The sequence below is a fragment of the Neolamprologus multifasciatus genome, chromosome 9 (assembly GCF_963576455.1).
Source record: "Neolamprologus multifasciatus chromosome 9, fNeoMul1.2, whole genome shotgun sequence".
In the NCBI taxonomy this organism is placed as follows: Eukaryota; Metazoa; Chordata; class Actinopteri; order Cichliformes; family Cichlidae; genus Neolamprologus; species Neolamprologus multifasciatus.
Window position 1 is genome coordinate 12836796 of NC_140447.1, and position 18782 is coordinate 12855577.

Consider the following 18782-nt stretch of genomic DNA (forward strand, 5'->3'; position numbering starts at 1 on the left):
ATTCTGTTCATCTGGGCGTAACGTTTTCAGTACAACAAACGTTTACAGAAACACGTACAGGTCAGTGGCCCTCTCTTTCAATGATGAGGACGTACACATTAATAGTCATTGAGCTCTTGTGTCAGGGAACTCCAGTGTGGGTACTGGTGGCTTTTATGATTTGATCTTTGTAGTCATTTAACTTCCTGTCCCCTCTTAGTTTCTCCATGACCAGAGCTTCTAGCTCTTCTAGCACATCAGTGGCCCTGCAGGCTGCCAGTTTCTTGGTTGCTGTTTTTACCCCACTGGTTGTGAGTGTGTAAATACCCCCACTAGTTAGCTTTGACTGCAGTTAACTTGGGGGGAAGGGGTGGGTCTCCCAGGACAAGGTGAAAACCAATTATCTGGGCTTTGTCTGCTGGTTTGAAGACAATAAAAAAGACAATTTAGTCACTTTATCTGCATCGTGCAGCTTGAACATGTCGTGTAATGGTGTTATAGCCATAGTTATCCCTCTCCTGTGTCAGTATGACTTTACTTTACAGCATATGGCTGACATGTGAGGAATACTTATCTAATATGATGACAGACATTTGGTTTTACGTCATTAAAATATAAACAGCATGTGGTTTTTATATTTTTATTATGTTTATAATTTCAGATATTGAAATTACTAAATAGCTGGATGAACAGGAAAAACATGTCCATCATTGCAAATCTTCTTGAGAGTCACCAGAATAAATTCAACTAGACACACAAGACAAAATACGTCCGTAAATGTGCTTTAAGTGGCAGAACAAATGAACAAACAGTTCCTCACTTACTTGAGATGAATTCAGCTCAGCTACTTTAAAAATAGCTTCTAACTGGTTCCTCCTTTAACAGGAAGGCTTCTCGGGGGTAAGGCCATCATGCAGTCCAGCAGCCTTTATGGTTCTTCTTTGATTCAACAGGAACTGATAGAAAAGCCTTTCAGTGCCTCCAGCCTCCTCTGAAAGACACAGGCATAAACACAAACATGAAGCTTAAAGCTGCCTTACCTTTTCTTCAATGGCCGCTCCAGATGGTTATGGTCTGTTCTGTCGCATCCAAAGGCGTCTCCTGGATCATGTTTTCTCCTGTCTGGTTCCTGTTGTGAGCTGAGGTGTCCATAACCCTGCTCGCCACTGTTTTTTGCGTCTTGGGAGTTGTGGAATAAACTTTTTGAATTTGTACGCATTAACGTGGGCTACACACACAACTTCTACCCAGGCTCCAGCTCCAACAAGGACGGCTCTGATAAATGTGAGGTTTTAGCAAATAAAACGTTCATTATAAACAATTTTTTTTCTTCCAGTGGATTGGATCTCCTGTTTGTGACTGAGACACAGATGAGGGTCGGTGATCCTAGCTTTATTTCTGAACTGTTACCCTCTGACTGCTCATTTCTAAATGCTCCAATGAGATCAGGTAGAGGAGGAGGAATATTGGCTGTTTTTAAGAAAAACACTTTCACTACAAACAACTGGTTTCCCCTCCAGCTTTGAACTTCTCATATTTGACCTTTGACGCTCTCAACTGGTTGTGTGTGCAGTAATCTATCAGCGCCTAACTTTAACAAAGATTTTTAAATTACTTTTCATGTTTTTTGGCTGAAATTGTGCCGAAACAGGATCTGATTATAATAGTTGGTGAGTTTAATATTCATGTCTGTTGCCCTGATGGACTGCTTGCTCAGGAGTTTTTAAATCTTATTCAGTGTTTTGACCTTGTACAGTCTGTAGAAGGCCCTACACATCAGCAGGAGCACACTCTTGACCCGGTGTTATCATATGGTTTATCTGTTTTATATTTGGAAATGTGGAATTCAGTGTTCTCTCATCACAAACCTGTTTTATTTGACATTTCTCTTGTGCATGAGTTTAAAGCTCGCGCTCCACCCCGCCGCTGCTCTCTTCTCCTCCACTTTTATAAAGAAGATCTTTACAGACCCTGAGATTACTTATTGAGTCCACCCCAGATGAGCTGCTTTTGCAGTTCCAGGAAACCTGTACTCAGACCCTAAACACTGTGAACCCATTAAAAACAAGGTGCCCAAAATGTGTTCCTCAGCCCTGGCTAAATGAATCCACCCGAGCAGTCAGGCGTCAGTGTAGGAGAGCAGAGTGAAAGTGGAAGAAAGACAGATTGCAGGTTTCTTTTGAAATGTTAAAAGAATGTTGGAAATTTGATCAGAATACAGTGAAAATGAGAGAAACAGATATTTTTCTCAGATCATTGTGTTAAAAATCATAATCCCCGTGTTCTTTTTAACACTATCAGCTCTACTCTAAACAACCCTGAAGTCTCTGCTGACACATGTAATCAGTTCCTTTCTTTCTTTGTAAACAAGGTCGAGTCTATCAGGTCAGCAATAGTACTTCCTACATATGACCCATCAGTGTTTATTCTCTGCTCAGCTGTTTTACATTCGTTTGAGCCTGTTTCATTCACAGTTCTTAATGAGCTGGTTAGACAAATGAAACCCTCTGATTCTCCTGCGGATGTTATCCCTGCATGGCTCTTTAAAGAGGTTTTTCCCTCGATTGGAACCTCAGTCCTTGCCATTACAAATAGCATTATGACTTTCAGTGTGGTTCCTGGTGGTTTTAAACATGCAATTGTACATCCTTTATTACAAAAAAACTGGCCTTGACCCTCAGCTTGCTCAAATTATAGACAAATCTCAAAACTCCCAGAACATAGTATTTACCCAATTCAATACATTTTTGATACTAATGGTATTATGGAGGTTTTTTAATCTAGTTTTAAACATTTACATTCCACTGAAACAGCACTCTCACAGGTTTTTAATGACATCCTTATAGAAAATGACTCTGGAACTAAAGTGGACAATAGAAGATTGAAAAATGCTGCCTGGTCTGATGGGTCTCAATTTCTGCAACACTCAGATTTTAGCTCCAGAATTTGTCTTAAACAACAAAAGCATGGATCCATCCTGCCTTGTATCAGGAAATGCTGATAAACTCTGAGCATGTGAAACCACAACTTTAAAAGATTATTCTCCAAAATGAATCTTTTTGACAGCTTAAACAGAAAATCAGAAGTTTTCATACCTACAGCAAGTTTGATAAAAAATTAAAGATTTTAAAGATCTTATTTTTCATAACTTTCAGGACAGATTTTTCATAACCTGCAGGAACCCTGTTCAGTGTGAGTAGAGAACAGCCAAGTCTCCTCCTCTGATACACCTCCATCTGTGCCACTGAAAACAGATCATCAGACTCTGACTGTAAACATGTTTCCATTTGTCACTTCAGTCTTTACTCTGAAATACAGGAAATGACATCATGGCTCAAAATCTTTGTCATTAAACTTTTTCTTTATTTAACATTTTTAACTTCATTTAACTTTATTTAACAAAATTAATTCAATAAAAACTTAAGAACAGGGAACTGATTTTTCATTGAACTGTTGAGAAAGAACAAAGAAATCACTGAAAAAAAGGTAACTACTGAACACAAACACCACAAACACAGCATCATATCAGTTTTTAGCACTTTTAGATTTTCTTATGATCGTGTAATAATGGATTGGATTTATATAGCGCTTTTCAAGGCACCCAAAGCGCTTTACAATGCCACTATTCATTCACTCTGGCATTCACACACTGGTAAAGGCAAGCTACGGTTGAAGCCATAGCTGCCCTGGGGCAGACTGACAGAAGCGAGGCTGCCATATCGGCCCCTCTGGCCAACACCAGTAGGCGGTAGGTGAAGTGTCTTGCCCAAGGACACAACGACCAGGACAGAGAGTACGGGGATCGAACCAGCGACCTACAGATGCGTTTCCCAACCCCCTGAGCCACGGTCGTGTAAACAAAAATGATAACTGAAATTAAAACCTGAATAATCGCTCAGAGCTACTCTTCGGTGCAGTAGAAGTGCTAACATGCTAACACAATTTAATGAGCAGACTTGTTCCAAACAGTCAGACTGAACTTACAAGATAAAAATAAAAATACATACCTTACAGTAACTGCACTTGTAGAGTCTCTTTCTGGTGTGGATCTGTTGGTGTCGTCTCAGGTAACGCAGAGATTTAAAAGTCTTCTCACACAGGTCACATTGATAAGGTCTCTCCTCAGTGTGGGTAAACATGTGGCTTTGTAAATGTGCGTCTGTTGTAAAGTATTTGCCACACTGATCACACCAGTACAAATCTTGTCCGGAGTGAATGCGTAGGTGTATATTTCTGTACCCTAGCTGGCTGAAAGTTTTTCCACAGATGTCACAGCTGTATGCCTTATTTCCAGAGTGGGTAACTAGATGTCTCTGTTAGTGGCTACTTTGAGTAAAAGCTCTGCCGCACTGATCACAGCTGTAAGCTTTAACTCCACTGTGGACGATTTGGTGTCTTTTTAGGGCTTTCTTCCAGGAAAACGACTTTCCACACAAGTCACAGCTGAACGGTCTCTCTCCAGTGTTGATGAGCTGATGTTGTTTTAGTTTAGACTTCAAAGTAAAATCCTTCCCACACTCGTCACAGGTGTATTTTCTCTCTCTCTTTCTTCTGTGAGGTTTGTCGGCCTCCTGAGAGCGCTGACTTCTCGGTCCATGTTGGTCCTGCAGTGACAGAGATACAAACAGAGGCAGTGAGTGAAATGCATTCATTGAACAAACTGAAGCTTCAAACTCCCTCCATTAACACTAGTTTTAAACCTGAAGGTGGAGTGTGGCACCAAACACCTTAAAGGTCTCTTATCCCCACCTACTAGTAGTAGTAACACATTACATCCAACCTACTGTTAAAGATAATTAATGACTGTAAACATTCTAAAATCATGCCCATCCCTCCTGCTTGTACACAAATATTAATGCTAACACACTCAGAATACTAATAAATGTTTACCAGGTCTGTACTTTTTTATATTTCCTGTTGCTGACTCTTATTATATATTTCTACAATTTGCTAATGTATTCAATGATAATGAGTCAAATGTAACAGTTACTAGCTTGGTTCAGTGAAGGATGATGTCAGAGTCTGATTGTAACCTGACGGTTTTTTAACTTTTATTCTCTAAGTTAAAAAAATTATATCTGTATTTTCTACTCCTTACATTTTCAAAACAGGCTTGTTACTTCTGGTTTAAGGCATTTAAGTGGAGTTATGCCATCACTGCATGTATCAAAGATCAAATTGATTTGAGCCTAAACAGTAAAACGTGAAATCCAATCATGATCATGTACTAATCATGAGAGATGAAAGAGGCAAAACTGTGTGCTTTAGTCAGGGGTTAAATTGGGCCGATGTTTATGTTTTTTGGCACAGAACCTGAACGACTGCAGGTCCTGATAAGGTGCAGTTGTGGTATTTCAACATCTAGCAATACAAAGACAACAAAGAAAAAATGGAGTAATATGTTTTATGTGGCAGGTAATTTCAAATGCAGCGTTTCTATCAGCTCAACAAACATCAGCAAACACACAACTCTTTGTGTGCATTTTGTCTCACAGTGTGATTTAAAGACTGCTTTAAAAATCCTCTCCAGGTTAGTGCAGGATAAGCAGGTAAGTTTTCTGTTTACTGCATTGTATTATTACATTATTATTACATTACATTAATATAGCACAAGGTTCAGTTAGTTTAGCATAAAACATATATCGGTACTTCAGCTTTTAATGGAGTATTTCTTAACACTAGTATCTGCCACCTTCTGTGTTGAGCTCATTGTTTTCTCTGCAGTGGCTGAGCTGAGTCCAAGTAGCTGTTGTTCCTCTGCTGCTCCGTCAGACTCTTCTCCTCCTGCTGATCAGCTGGGACACAAAACAGATCTTTGTTAGACTCCACACTGCACTGAAGTGTCCGATATGTTCTTTTGAGAACACAAAGAACAAATATTTAGCTTCTCTGGGTGGGCAACTTGGTAAAAATAAACACAAAAGGTTTGAGCACCGATACCAAATTTAGCAGTATGGCACACCAGTACCAGGAGAGCAATTCCTGTTTAAAGAATGCCCTGGCCAAAAACAAACACAAAACAATCAATGGAGCTGCCAAAACTAGTACAGTGTTTCCAAACCACTGTGTCGTGGCACATACGTGTGCCGTGAGAAATGATCAGGTGTGCCGTACAAGATTATCCTGTCTGAGTGGGTGTAGAAATCTGAGCCATGATCTGAATAACCCTCATCACTCAGTCCACTCACACTTGGATTCTATACATGGATCAAGTCCACTGCACTACTTTCAAGCATTCTGAAACCTGTCCTCTAATGTGTGCCTTCCTCCTCTTTGTATTTACTCCTCTTCTCTGTCATTTATTCTAGCTGTCTTACTATTTATATTGTTTTCCAAGCACAGTTGGACCTAGGACAATATGTACAATGACAATAAAAAAAACTATTCTATTGTATTCTATTCTTTTTATCTTTGTTCCTCCATTCCAGTTTTGTTTGCAAACATGAAAATTATCTCACCCTCCAAAAAATTATGGAGCTTGAAAAAATCAGCAGTACTTCTAAATGTGATAAAATTAGAGCACAGATCCCCTCTTAGGGGCCGAGGCTGTATTTGTTTTAAAAATGCATCTCTGGTATCTCTGGCCTATCATTATTACTTTGCTAACAGTTAAGCAGACTCACTCGCTGAATACTGATCAGAATATATCAAATAATCTTTGAAAATATTCTAATAAAAGGCCTCTCAGAATGAGGCCAGTTTTTACAATCAAATGCCCTGTGTTCTGAGAAACCATCCTACTCTGACAAAACGTCCTTCCCGTGTTATAATTTGACAGTGACTTACTACTAAACCTAACCCTACCCCTAACCATAACCCTAACCCAGGGGTCGGCAACCTGCGGCTCTTTTGTCCTTTGTACTATGGCTCCGGGTGGTTTGGGAAAATAAATTAGAAGTATTTAGCTGAAGTGCATTTTATTTGTATTTAGTTCTTTTTTTAATTTGTAGTTCTAAATTGGAAGATTATTGTGATATTGAAATATAAAAAAATATATATATTTTATTATTTTTCATCGCTCAAAATAAGCGTCACACTCGCGGAAGCCGGTATACCCGCTGAAACGCCGTGCATTTATCAAGACTTTCAACCCCAGGTAGGCCAATTATGGATATTTGGATCCACATTATGTCAACAGCTGTTCTCCACTGTGAACTATGTTAAAAACAAACACCGCTCACGCCTCACAGATGACAGCTTACAGTCCTGCATAAAGATGAAAGTGACTTCGTTCAGCCCCGATTTGCAGACGCTGTGCGCAGAGGTTCAGGAGCAGAAGTTCCATTGTAAACATATCACAACAGACCTGAGGATGTTTCCATGAACATGCTTTTCAGCATCTCTTTATTGACCACTTTTCACACACGTTGCTGTACATACAGTCGGCTGTAGCTTTTCAGCTCACAGCCCGACAACACAACAGCAGAGAGAGCACAGACTTTAAGGCGGCGAGGCGTGATTGCGGGTGCCGCTCAGGTGCGTCCGACTCCCATGCAGCAGCACTGCAGACCACGCCCTGCCACACACATTAACCAGGTAAAATACATATTTAGGCAAAATTTTGCAAATATCTATTTTTTTTAGTAGCATAGTGCTTTTTTTCCAATTATTTTTTAAAAGTCAGGTCAAGGCTCCAAAAGCCCAAAGGCGATATGAGGGTGGCGGCTCACAACAGTTTTTGTTTGCTGGATCATTTTAGTTCAGCTGGGTGTCTTTCCTTTTGTTATATTTCTTTAAGAGTTCAAAATGTGTTAATTACATAAATAAAATGTAATTTTCTCTGTAGCACTTCATGGATTTCATAGGCAACACACCTTAGTTGCTCTGTGGATTCTTTTAAAAGGCAGTTAAAAACTTTTCTGTTCAAACAAGCCTTTTGTTGATCTACGTATTTTATATTCTTTACATTATTTACATTTGATCTTTTACATTGTGTATAATGTCTCTTGATTGTATTGTTTATTTTAATCTTTGTGTACAGCGCTTTGTGACTGCCTGTCTGTTAAAAGCGCTTAATAAATAAACTTTACTTACTTACTTACTTTAGTTGTTCACACAAAGCATAAAGGTAAAAAAACAATATATGCAGTGTTATCTTCATTTTAGGGCAGCACGGTGGCACGGTGGTTAGCACTGTTGCCGCACAGCAAGAAGGTCCTGAGTTCAATTCCACCATCAAGCTGGGGTCTGACTATTTACAGTCAGACTATTTCTGTGTGGAGTTTGCATGTTCTCCCCGTGTTTGCGTAGGTTCTCTCTGTGTACTCCGGCTTCCTCCCACCATCCAAAGACATGCAGTTTGTGGGAATAGGTTAATTGGATAATCCAAATTGCCACTAGGTGTGAATGTGAGTGCGAATGATTGTCTGTCCCTGTGTGTTGGCCCTGCGACAGACTGGCGACCTGTCCAGGGTGTACCCCGCCTCTTGCCCTATGACAGCTGGGATAGGCTCCAGCGCCCCCCGCGACCCTGAAAAGGATAAGCGGAAGCGAATGGATGGATGGATGGATCTTCATTTTAGATTTCAAAATGTTTTTGCGGCTCCCAGTGTTTTCTTTTACATGGAACCCGGGTCCAAGTGGCTGTTTGGGTGTTAAAGGTTGCTGTCCCATGCCCTAACCATAACCATAACCTTAAGAAGTATTCCAGATGGGTGAAAGAAAAAGAAGTTAATTCGGTGTTGGTGTGGTGCACATGCCCGTGTCTGCAGAAACATTGGGTAGGATGTTTTTTCAGGTAGGATGGATTCCCAGAACACCGGCACAACTTTGCGCTGATAAGACAAAGGCAGCTGTGTTTTAGCCTGGAATACATTTATTTTTATATTTCTCATAAATGTATTTTATTATAGCACTTTTAACGCCAACATGTTAGAATTTTTGGAATTTAAGTTACCTTAAATGGATGAAGGGTGGCACTAGCTAGCTTGGTTAGCTAGCTGCATTCAAAAACTGTGCAGGTGCCACAGAGATGCTAACTAGGGCTTAGTAACAAACCAAAAAAATAATGGAAACTCTGATTACACTTAGCTCATTTTAAAGCTTTCGTCTAATAATAACACTGTTGTCTTCTCTGTGTTTCATTAGCATTTGTTGATATTTTCTTGTAAATTAGTTTATAGCAGCTTGACTTGATGTAGAGGCTTTTTCTTTCACAGGGTTCACAAATGACTGACAACAGAGACCGAGGAGAGCAACAGAAAACTTCACTCAGAAGCTAACTCAAGATTGACTGAACTCACATCAAAGTTACCTTAGTGCTTCTCTTTAGATGAGCCAGAACAATAAACTAAACCACAAACGCAATCAAGCGGGAACTGTGTGGCTTCTTCTTCTTCTTTTGGGTTTTTCTTTGGCGGTTTAAGCTTTAAGGTGCATTACCGCCACCTGCTGGACTAGATGGTTAATATCCTAAATGTCATCATTCCTTTTTTATGGCTTAAACTATTTCTCATGAAAGAAAAAAAAAACTAATTGAGTCTCAGTCTTTGTGAGCTAAAACTAGAGATTTAAAAGTATTTTAATAAACAATAAAAACTAGGACAAAATGTTTCAGTGTGTTTTGTTCATTAACATAAACATCAGATGTCTTCAGCTTACCATTAGCTCCATTTCTTTAAGAGGTTTTGCTTTCTGCAGGCTGCCACAGCATACATGTTGTTTTGCCTGATTTAATAAAGGTTACACTGACTCACTTCTCTATCATCAGATCCAAGTGTGACATTAGCCATAATTTCCCAGGAGGGTACTTGGGTTTGGAGTCACAGCACAGTTTTCAGATTTAATTAATGGGTTTCAGTACAGCCTGATAATTACAGGCATTCAAACTGTTTGCTGATGAACTTTGGAGGCAAAATTATAGACAGCTTTAGAAGGTTTTTCATAGGAGAAGTATAGATAGATACTTGTTCCCACTGAATAAGGTTAGATCTTTTACTGGTTGACTGATGAACCTCACAATAACTTGTGTTGCTTTGCAGATAAACGCGGCAAGGTTGGTACAAAAAGTCATTCATCTGCACCATGAAGCCATGAAATCTCTGAATAACAAAGACACACGAGACAGGAACATTTCTTTTGTCTTCCATGTAACAATCCCTAACTCAATGTGACATTTTATCTTGGATGTCTAAACTGGCTCATCCCAGTGTGGCTGTTGCTCAAGATTTAGCACAAGTCACCTTCTGATCAGAAGCTTTGTGGTTTGATCCCTGGCTGCTCCAGTCTGCAAGCCACATATCCGTGGCCAAGATACTAATTCCAAGCTGCTTTATGGAATTTGTCAAACAGTTTTACGTGTGGTCACATTGTTTTGTTTTTGTGTTTGGATTGAAGTGCACGCTTGTGAGTCCTCAAAAGTTACACAACATTCACTGAAGATGAAGACTTTTTCTTAGTTTGCACTTGTGGATCATACTGTGTGCATTTGTAACACTTGATGGAGAACACCTGATTGTTCTGTAAATAGCTTAAAATGTTTATTTAAAAAAACGCCTTGGCTGCATTTTTAGGTAAACAGCTGCAAAAAACTTTGTTGTTTGCAAAACTCAGTTACTTTTTCAAAGAAGTAACTATATAATTAATAGCCCAACACTGGTATTTATATACTGTATTTTGCAGACAGAGTTACAGGACTCTCTCCCAGACCACAGACTCATAATACAAGTCAGAGCTTTATTTAAAAAAAAAAAAAGAAAGAAAGAAAGAAAGTTGTGTTGGAGTTGGAGTTCAAGTTATTTTTACTTCCAATAGTGTTAACATACTACACAGGTCATGAACAAGATTTTTTTTTAATTTTCATTGTATGTGGGCTAAAGCAGTATTAAAAGTAGTCTAACATAAATGTAAATGCTGTAATTTGATTATTTTAATAAACCATGTAACTTAATGCTTACATATACACACACAGTTACTGTCCCTCCACACAAGCGCCATCTTTGTTTACTCTTTCCCACCCAGGCTTACAGACTTCTGATAGGCCAACATTTCTACACTATTAGAAATGTGTAGGAATGTGTAGGAATATATCGCCACCTGCTGCTTTGGCGTGTTCCTAGCAGCGTTTTCCTTTGTTTTTGGCTTTTACGTGTGGACTGGATGTTTTGTTTTGTTTTGTTTTTTTAAACGAAAACAGAAAATCTCAGTTTTCAAAAATACCTGTGTACGTGTGGGCGTAGCCTAGAATGCAATCAAATGCACCTGCCTTCAATGAAACCAACCCAATCACAGCCACTGGCTCATAACAGTTGTGAAACAAACCCACTCACACATCAGTGGCCATTTCCCACATTATATGTGGAGGTGAGTTAATATGCAGATGATACCAGTCTACCATCTTACACAGCTGATTACAAATGTATAAATGACCTCTTGCAGCCTCACTGTGATATTGCTGGTATAAAGAAATGGAAAACCTGCCAGGCAAGACTACAAACAGGTCATTGTCTGTGAGATTGCACTTTCTTTTCTTCAGACATCAGTGGTTAAAATGATAAATTCCATCATCCAGTTTAAGGTTTCAGTAGAGCTGGTTTACTTGGCTACTTGCTAAGTGCTTTTTTTTTTTAAGTTTTCTAAATGATGAATCAATGAATGAAGATCAATGAGGGGTCAATGATTTTTTTCAGTCCTGTGCATTCTTGCCTACACCACTGTAATTGAAAACACCAATATTTACTGTACTGTTTAGGTTATAAACTCCAAGTATTTCAGCAGGCATGAATGACTTCCTGCCAGTCATAGTTTCAGATATAGAGTATTATTATTTGTCGGGCATATCTGGTGTATTATTGTTTTATCCAATAGCTGAATGTTCACTCAGTTAACAATTTATTCATTCATCTATATTCATTTTTCTTGCTGAAATTCAGAAGATTTAAAAACACCTCATGGCATAATGCTTTTCAGAAACTCTCAAAGACAACATTACATGGATTATTAGACTCAGTGCTGCTCATTTATTGACTTGACTTTTCATTCCTGCAGCTCCGCTGTTCTGACAGCTCCACTCAGGCTCTGCTGGTACACTTCCCTGTCATGACCATCAGTGGCATTGTTTGCAAGAACCTGGCAACCTCCAACCACCATGCCCCATCGTAACATTCCCTGACAGATCCCAACACAGCCCTAATACAAACATACATGGCCATCAGCAGCATCCTACACTTTAAATGAGCTGACTTCAGGTATTCAGTAAGGGGAAGATTTAATAACATTGCACGTTTCATTTCAAGACTCTGTAGTCACAGAGCAGAGAGTAGAAAAGGTGACAATATAATGTTTTTTGAGCTTTACTACCAAGTAACCAGCATCAGACTTGTTAACAATTAAAAGCAAACCCAACATTTAGGGTCTTAGGAAGATAATCACAGAGGCAGAAACTTTCCACTGTATCATCTCAGGTTTCTTAAAATGAAGTCTGAGGTAGGGTTGTTATTTGAGGTATTCCTGGGAAAATCTTTGAGGTCCATTTGAAAGCTCCAGATTCTTTAGATTGACTGTCTCATACTTTGATTGTGAATATAGAGGATTATATCTCAAGTTAACATGGAAAGATAGAGGTCTAAAGTCTCTAAAACATTTGGATGTTCAGTCTCTGACAGAAGGTTTGGAGATATGTAGAAAGTTCAGTTTTGAATGGGTGAAACTAATATATTGGAAGATACAACAAAATTAAACAAAACACATTTTCATGAATTCATCTTTTAATGTTATATCTAAAACTGATGGTGTTCTCTCTGATCTCCCAGGATGTATTTTTGATTGACTAAAATGTATTTACAATAGCCAGAGTCTGCTGAGTTCAGGTATTTCTAAAATCCAATGGTTAAAAATAGGGATGCAACGATACCAATTTTTTCAAACCGATACGATACCGATACTTGGATCTGAGTACTTGCCGATACCGAGTACAAAAACCGATACTTCTACCACACACACACACACACACACACACACACACACACACACACACACAAATGCAATGAATTGGAAGACAGGTTTTATTTTATTCTCTGCCGATAATAAATAATATGTTAATAAAAATGACCACAAAAAAATTTCAAGTGAAAAATAAGCACTTCTCTTAAATTATTGCAGAGTCTCCACATTGTAATTTAAGAAAATATCACTGAACTATTGGCACTGTCTTGAGCTTTCAGAATAATAAATAAACACTTCTATTTGGAATAAAATAAATACAAATTAGGTTTGAGAATAAAATAAACTTTTAAATTATTGCAGAGTGTCCATATTATAAACAAACAAACAAAATAACGAAAGTATTTGGCATTGACGAACGAACTCCCCATCTGCCCGTGGATCATCAGTCCACTGTGCCGTTAAACCAAGGACTGACATCGCACACACTGATTGTCTTTACCTCTTTAGAAAGTTTTGGCACCATTATCTCCCTGATGTGTGGGCGGCTGGGAATTTCATATCGCAGCTCGAGTATGCTGAGAAGACGGTGCAATCCTATGTTTTCCACGACCGGCATTGGCTGGTCATCCAGAGCAATAAAATGAGTCAGAGGCTCTGTTATTTTAACTGCCCGTGGATTTTCTCTTAACATTTTTCATCGCTTTTCCAAAACCCGAGTTAAAGTTGGCTGTTCTGGTCCACACTGCTGACATTTTGTTTAGCCTAGCTACAGCAGCCTCCAGTTTCTCTTTTCTTATCTAGAGCCGCCAGTCTCTCTCGCCTAACCCTGTGCCTGTTTAGCGCGGGGTGTCAATCTAAAAAACTACAACAAAAATGACAATCCACCCTCTGATTAATGAAATAAGTTAGTATCGGTTAGTGGTATCGGTTAACTTTTACGAGTTAACCGATACCACATTTTACAGTATCGGTCCCGATACCCGATACCAGTATCGGTATCGGTGCATCCCTAGTTAAAAATAAAGGGCCTTAAATTCACCAGGTTCCTTTAATTTACTGAAAGAGATCAAATCTGAGACTCTGTTAACTTGAGTTACACGAAAACAAGAACAGTAAAACTAATTATAATAATATTTGTGATTAAATGAACATTAGCTTTTGGTAAGGCTGTCATGGTCCTGGGTCGGTGACCCAGCGCTTTGAGTTTGTGATTATTATTTTCTAGTTTATTCTGATTTTGTATTGGTTGTTGGGGTTTGGTTGTAGTGTTTATTTTCCCTACCTGTGTCTCCCTCTGTGCTCTGTACAGGTCCCCGAGTTTTGTGTTGTAAAACAGTCTGTGTGTTTCCTGTTTTATTTTGTCGGTCTGTGTCTCGTTATGCCCATTAGTTCCAGCTGTGTCCCCTCCTGTGTGCCATTTCCTGATTACCTGGTGTGTGTATTTATAGTTGGTGTCTGCCTGTGCTTCTCGTCGCGTCGTCTGTGTTTCTAGGTATTCTGTGTTTCTCTGTGAACCTCCCATGTAGTCTACATTATTCCATGTTTCTTCGTGTCTTTCTGCTCCTCGCTCCATGTCCTCCGTTTTGTATTAGTTTTCCCAGTTTAGGTTTATGTTCGGTTCTGCCCACACCTTGGTTTTGTGCACTGTAAATAAAACCCACTTGCATCTCCGCCATTGTCTGCTATTGGATCCTCCTTTCTCACCCTCCACACGACTGCCGCCCCAGCCGTGACAGTACGACGCGACCACAAGATGGATCCAGCAGCTTTGTCTGGGGAGAGCGACCTCGCACGCATCCAACGCCTGATGGACTGGGTAACCCACACCACCAACGCAAGGGCGAAAGTGGTGGGGTTAAAAGCCATCGAGGCGATCCTGGAAAGAAATCCCTACCTCTGCCAGTTCAAGGGAGTTTTGGACTTAATTCGCAACCTGCATAAAGCCCGGGAGGTGGTGCAAGCTCGGGAATCCACAGACTTTGTCCAGCATCAGCGGACTACGGCCGCCCCGGAACAGTCACGTCAGCTTCTCCCGCCGGAGGTTTTGCCCGGCCCGCCGGAGGTTTTGCCCGGCCCGCCGGAGGTTTTGCCCGGCCCGTCGGAGCCGTCCGCAGGGAGGAGGCAACGATCGCGCCATCGGCGCGTCACCCCACAGCCGGATATTAGGACTATAGCACTGCAGGCTGTGGTGAGTGAGAAGGACCCTTTTTCTGTTTTGGACTGTGGGACAGTTTATTCAGGGGCTTTGTTTTGTGCAGCAGATGACAAGGAGAACTGTTTGTTGCCTGTTCATTCTCCTGCTCAGCTGTCTTTAGCTCGTTTAGCTGCACAGCCGCAAGCTCGTTTAGCTGCACAGCAGCATTCAGCTCGGCCTCCGGTATCCCCACTAGCCCAGTCATCTATGCCAGCTCCGTCTTCACCGACTCCCTCTGTACGGGAGGCTGCGTCTGTGCCTCCCGTTTTGGACTCTTTTTCTAGTACGTATGTTCTGCAGAGAGACAAACACGTTAAAAAGGCAATCGTTCCTCAACAGCTGGCTAGTTTAGAGACTGTTACTTGCTCCAGGGCCTCACCAGAGGTTAAATTACAGCCCTCAGCTGACTCTGGACCCCTGGAGGCTAAGAACCCAGCTGAGGACTGCACCCGGCTGTCGCTGCCTGAGCAGGGTCGGTGCTCCGCGCAGCTGCAGTCTGTTCTGCGCCCGCCAGAGGTCCCCGCACCTGCTGGTTCTGTTCTGCGCCCGCCAGAGGTCCCCGCACCTGCTGGTTCTGTTCTGCGCCTGCCAGAGGCCCCTGTGCCCGCTGGTCCTGAGACTGTTCTCGCTGGAGGGCCCGAGGAGCCCGTCCGGCAACCTTCCTCGTCAGCAGGGGGGCCCGAGGAGCCTGTCCAGCCACCAGCTGCCTGCCTGCAGCAGCAGCCGCATCCAGTTTCATCCACGCCGCCGCCTGCTGCAGCGCCTCTGTCTCCGGCTTCCACGCCGCCGCCAGCTGTAGCCTCCTTGTCTTCATCCTCGCCAGCTGCAGCCTCCGTGTCTTCATCCTCGCCAGCTGCAGCCTCCGTGTCTTCATCCTCGCCAGCTGCAGCCTCCGTGTCTTCATCCTCGCCAGCTGCAGCCTCCGTGTCTTCATCCTCGCCAGCTGCAGCCTCCGTGTCTCCACCCACGCCGTCGCCTGGTCCAGCTTGGGCTTCACCCACGCCGTCGCCTGGTCCAGCTTGGGCTTCACCCACGCCGTCGCCTGGACCAGCTTCGGCTTCACCCACGCCGTCGCCTGGTCCAGCTTCGGCTTCACCATCATCAACTTCGCCGTCGCCTGGTCCAGCTTCGGCTTCAGCATCATCAACTTCGCCGTCGCCTGGTCCAGCTTCAGCATCATCAGCGTCGCCTGGTCCAGCCTCCGCCTCATCAGCGTCGTCTGGTCCAGCCTCCGCCTCAGCTTCTGCCTCGTCTGGTCCAGCCTCCGCCTCAGCTTCTGCCTCGTCTGGTCCAGCCTCCGCCTCAGCTTCTGCCTCGTCTGGTCCAGCCTCCGCCTCAGCTTCTGCCTCGTCTGGTCCAGCCTCCGCCTTGCCTGGTGCTGCGGGGCCACGCAGCCTTCGGGTCCCCAACTGCAGCCTCAACATTGTTGGTCATCTGCCAGGCCGCTTGTTGGGCATCTTCACCACTGTGGACGACCTCCTGAACGCCGCCACTGCCTTCCGCGTGGCCGGCCCCCGGACTTGCATTCCCGTCGCCGTCCGCACAGTCGGCCCCCGGACTTGCATTCCCGTCGCCGTCCGCACGGTCGGCCCCCGGACTTGCATTCCCGTCGCCGTCCGCACGGTCGGCCCCCGGACTTGCATTCCCGTCGCCGTCCGCACGGTCGGCCCCCGGACTTGAATTCCCGTCGCCGTCCACACGGTCGGCCCCCAGAACTGCTTTCTCGCCGCCGACATCGCCGTCCGCACGGTCGGCCCCCAGAACTGCTTCCTCACCATCACCGTCCGCACGGTCGGCCCGCAGAACTGCTTCCTCACCATCACCGTCCGCACGGTCGGCCCGCAGAACTGCTTCCTCACCACCGCCGTTGCCTTCGTCATGGCCGGCCCCCTGAAATGTCTCGCCCTGGCCTTCGGTGCTATCGGCCCCTAGGCCGTCCACCTGCACACTGTTTCAGACTCTGCTCCTCTGTGCGCGTTTTGGACATTTGGTTTGCCTTCCTGGGGGGCTCTTGTTTTGCTCTGTTCCGGGCCCTCCTTCCTGGCCCCCCACCGCCCGCCCGGGTCTGGTGTGTTTTGGGGCTGTCGGGAGCCAGCCCTTGAGGGGGGGTTACTGTCATGGTCCTGGGTCAGCGACCCAGGGCTTTGAGTTTGTGATTATTATTTTCTAGTTTATTCTGATTTTGTATTGGTTGTTGGGGTTTGGTTGTAGTGTTTATTTTCCCTACCTGTGTCTCCCTCTGTGCTCTGTACAGGTCCCCGAGTTTTGTGTTGTAAAACAGTCTGTGTGTTTCCTGTTTTACTTTGTCGGTCTGTGTCTCGTTATGCCCATTGGTTCCAGCTGTGTCCCCTCCTGTGTGCCATTTCCTGATTACCTGGTGTGTGTATTTATAGTTGGTGTCTGCCTGTGCTTCTCGTCGCGTCGTCTGTGTTTCTAGGTATTCTGTGTTTCTCTGTGAACCTCCCGTGTAGTCTACATTATTCCATGTTTCTTCGTGTCTTTCTGCTCCTCGCTCCATGTCCTCCGTTTTGTATTAGTTTTCCCAGTTTAGGTTTATGTTCGGTTCTGCCCACACCTTGGTTTTGTGCACTGTAAATAAAACCCACTTGCACCTCCGCCATTGTCTGCTATTGGATCCTCCTTTCTCACCCTCCACACGACTGCCACCCCAGCCGTGACAAAGGCTCTCCACTTGCTCCTTCAAAACTTGTGTTGTGAAGCCCGGAGTTGTTTACGTCCATTGAGGTCCAGGTGCAAAATTGCCCACAGCATGAGGATAGTGGGCCTGATAATTTGAACCATTTCTGATTAAGTTCATCTCCAGGTGCTGAGTGTACCGCTCCCTGAAACTGAATCACAGACAGGTGGACTGTCAGTAAAAATAGAAAACTTCTAGTGTTAAATTATTGACATTACATCTCATTAAGTACAATCAATTCTCCAGATAATGACAGAATCAGAAACAATTCTGTTTAATAATAAATTATTACACATGTTGTAAACCAGAGCTGTGTTTAACTCCAGTAACATCATTAGAGTGACTTAAGAACAATACTCCTGAGTCAGCTTGTGAAGAGTTTTGTGGAGGTGGGCAAGAATTTGGGGGTTTAAGTCATTTTTCATGACTTTTTAAAGCACATCAATTTATCAACGTCAAAGACTTGATATTTTACATTAATCCTTACTACCAGCTTGCTGAACATAAGGATTCCTTTCAGGTCTTGTTCTGATCAAGTTCTAAATCTTTTGGGTCAAAGATTTGTTTCTTGCTTTATAAATTATGTGTAGAGTTCTGAGGTCAACCAAGTCTTTACATTTAAGAGTATTTAATAAAAAGGCTAAAAAGTGGATTTGGTTTTTCTGTTGAAGTGGTTTTATTTAGGAACCTTATTACTCTTTTTTTTGTTCAAAACATGGGTGTGTGTTTTATAGGTGACTGATATATTCATAATGTGGAGTATCCACAACAGTTGGTGATGTATTATCACCCCAATGAGTTTTATTTCAGATACTTTATTTTAATTCTGTTATTTGTCATCAGTTTATTAATGATAGAATTTGCATTATATACAAATTCAACACATAATAATACTCTATATCTGAAACTATGACAGGCAGAAAGTCATTCTTGCCTACTGAAATACTTGGAGTTTATAACCTAAATATTACAGTAAATATTGGTGTGTTCAACTACAGTGCCGTCAGCCACTGAAGAAATTACAGCCAG

General features: G+C 42.5%; 1 protein-coding gene and 1 pseudogene across 1 annotated transcript; one reads left to right on the forward strand and one right to left on the reverse strand.

Annotated features, from left to right (window-relative positions):
- Positions 1-925: 925 nt before the first annotated feature.
- LOC146511214 (uncharacterized) lies at positions 926-5657 on the reverse strand (annotated as a pseudogene).
- Positions 5658-14021: 8364 nt separating this feature from the next.
- On the forward strand, positions 14022-16987 carry LOC146511215 (uncharacterized). Its single transcript, XM_085173611.1, has 4 exons — positions 14022-15850; positions 16254-16404; positions 16497-16678; positions 16769-16987. The coding sequence occupies exons 1-4, from the start codon at positions 14615-14617 to the stop codon at positions 16985-16987; spliced, it is 1788 nt and encodes a 595-aa protein (XP_085029737.1). The 5' UTR covers positions 14022-14614.
- The last annotated feature ends 1795 nt before the right edge of the window (positions 16988-18782 follow it).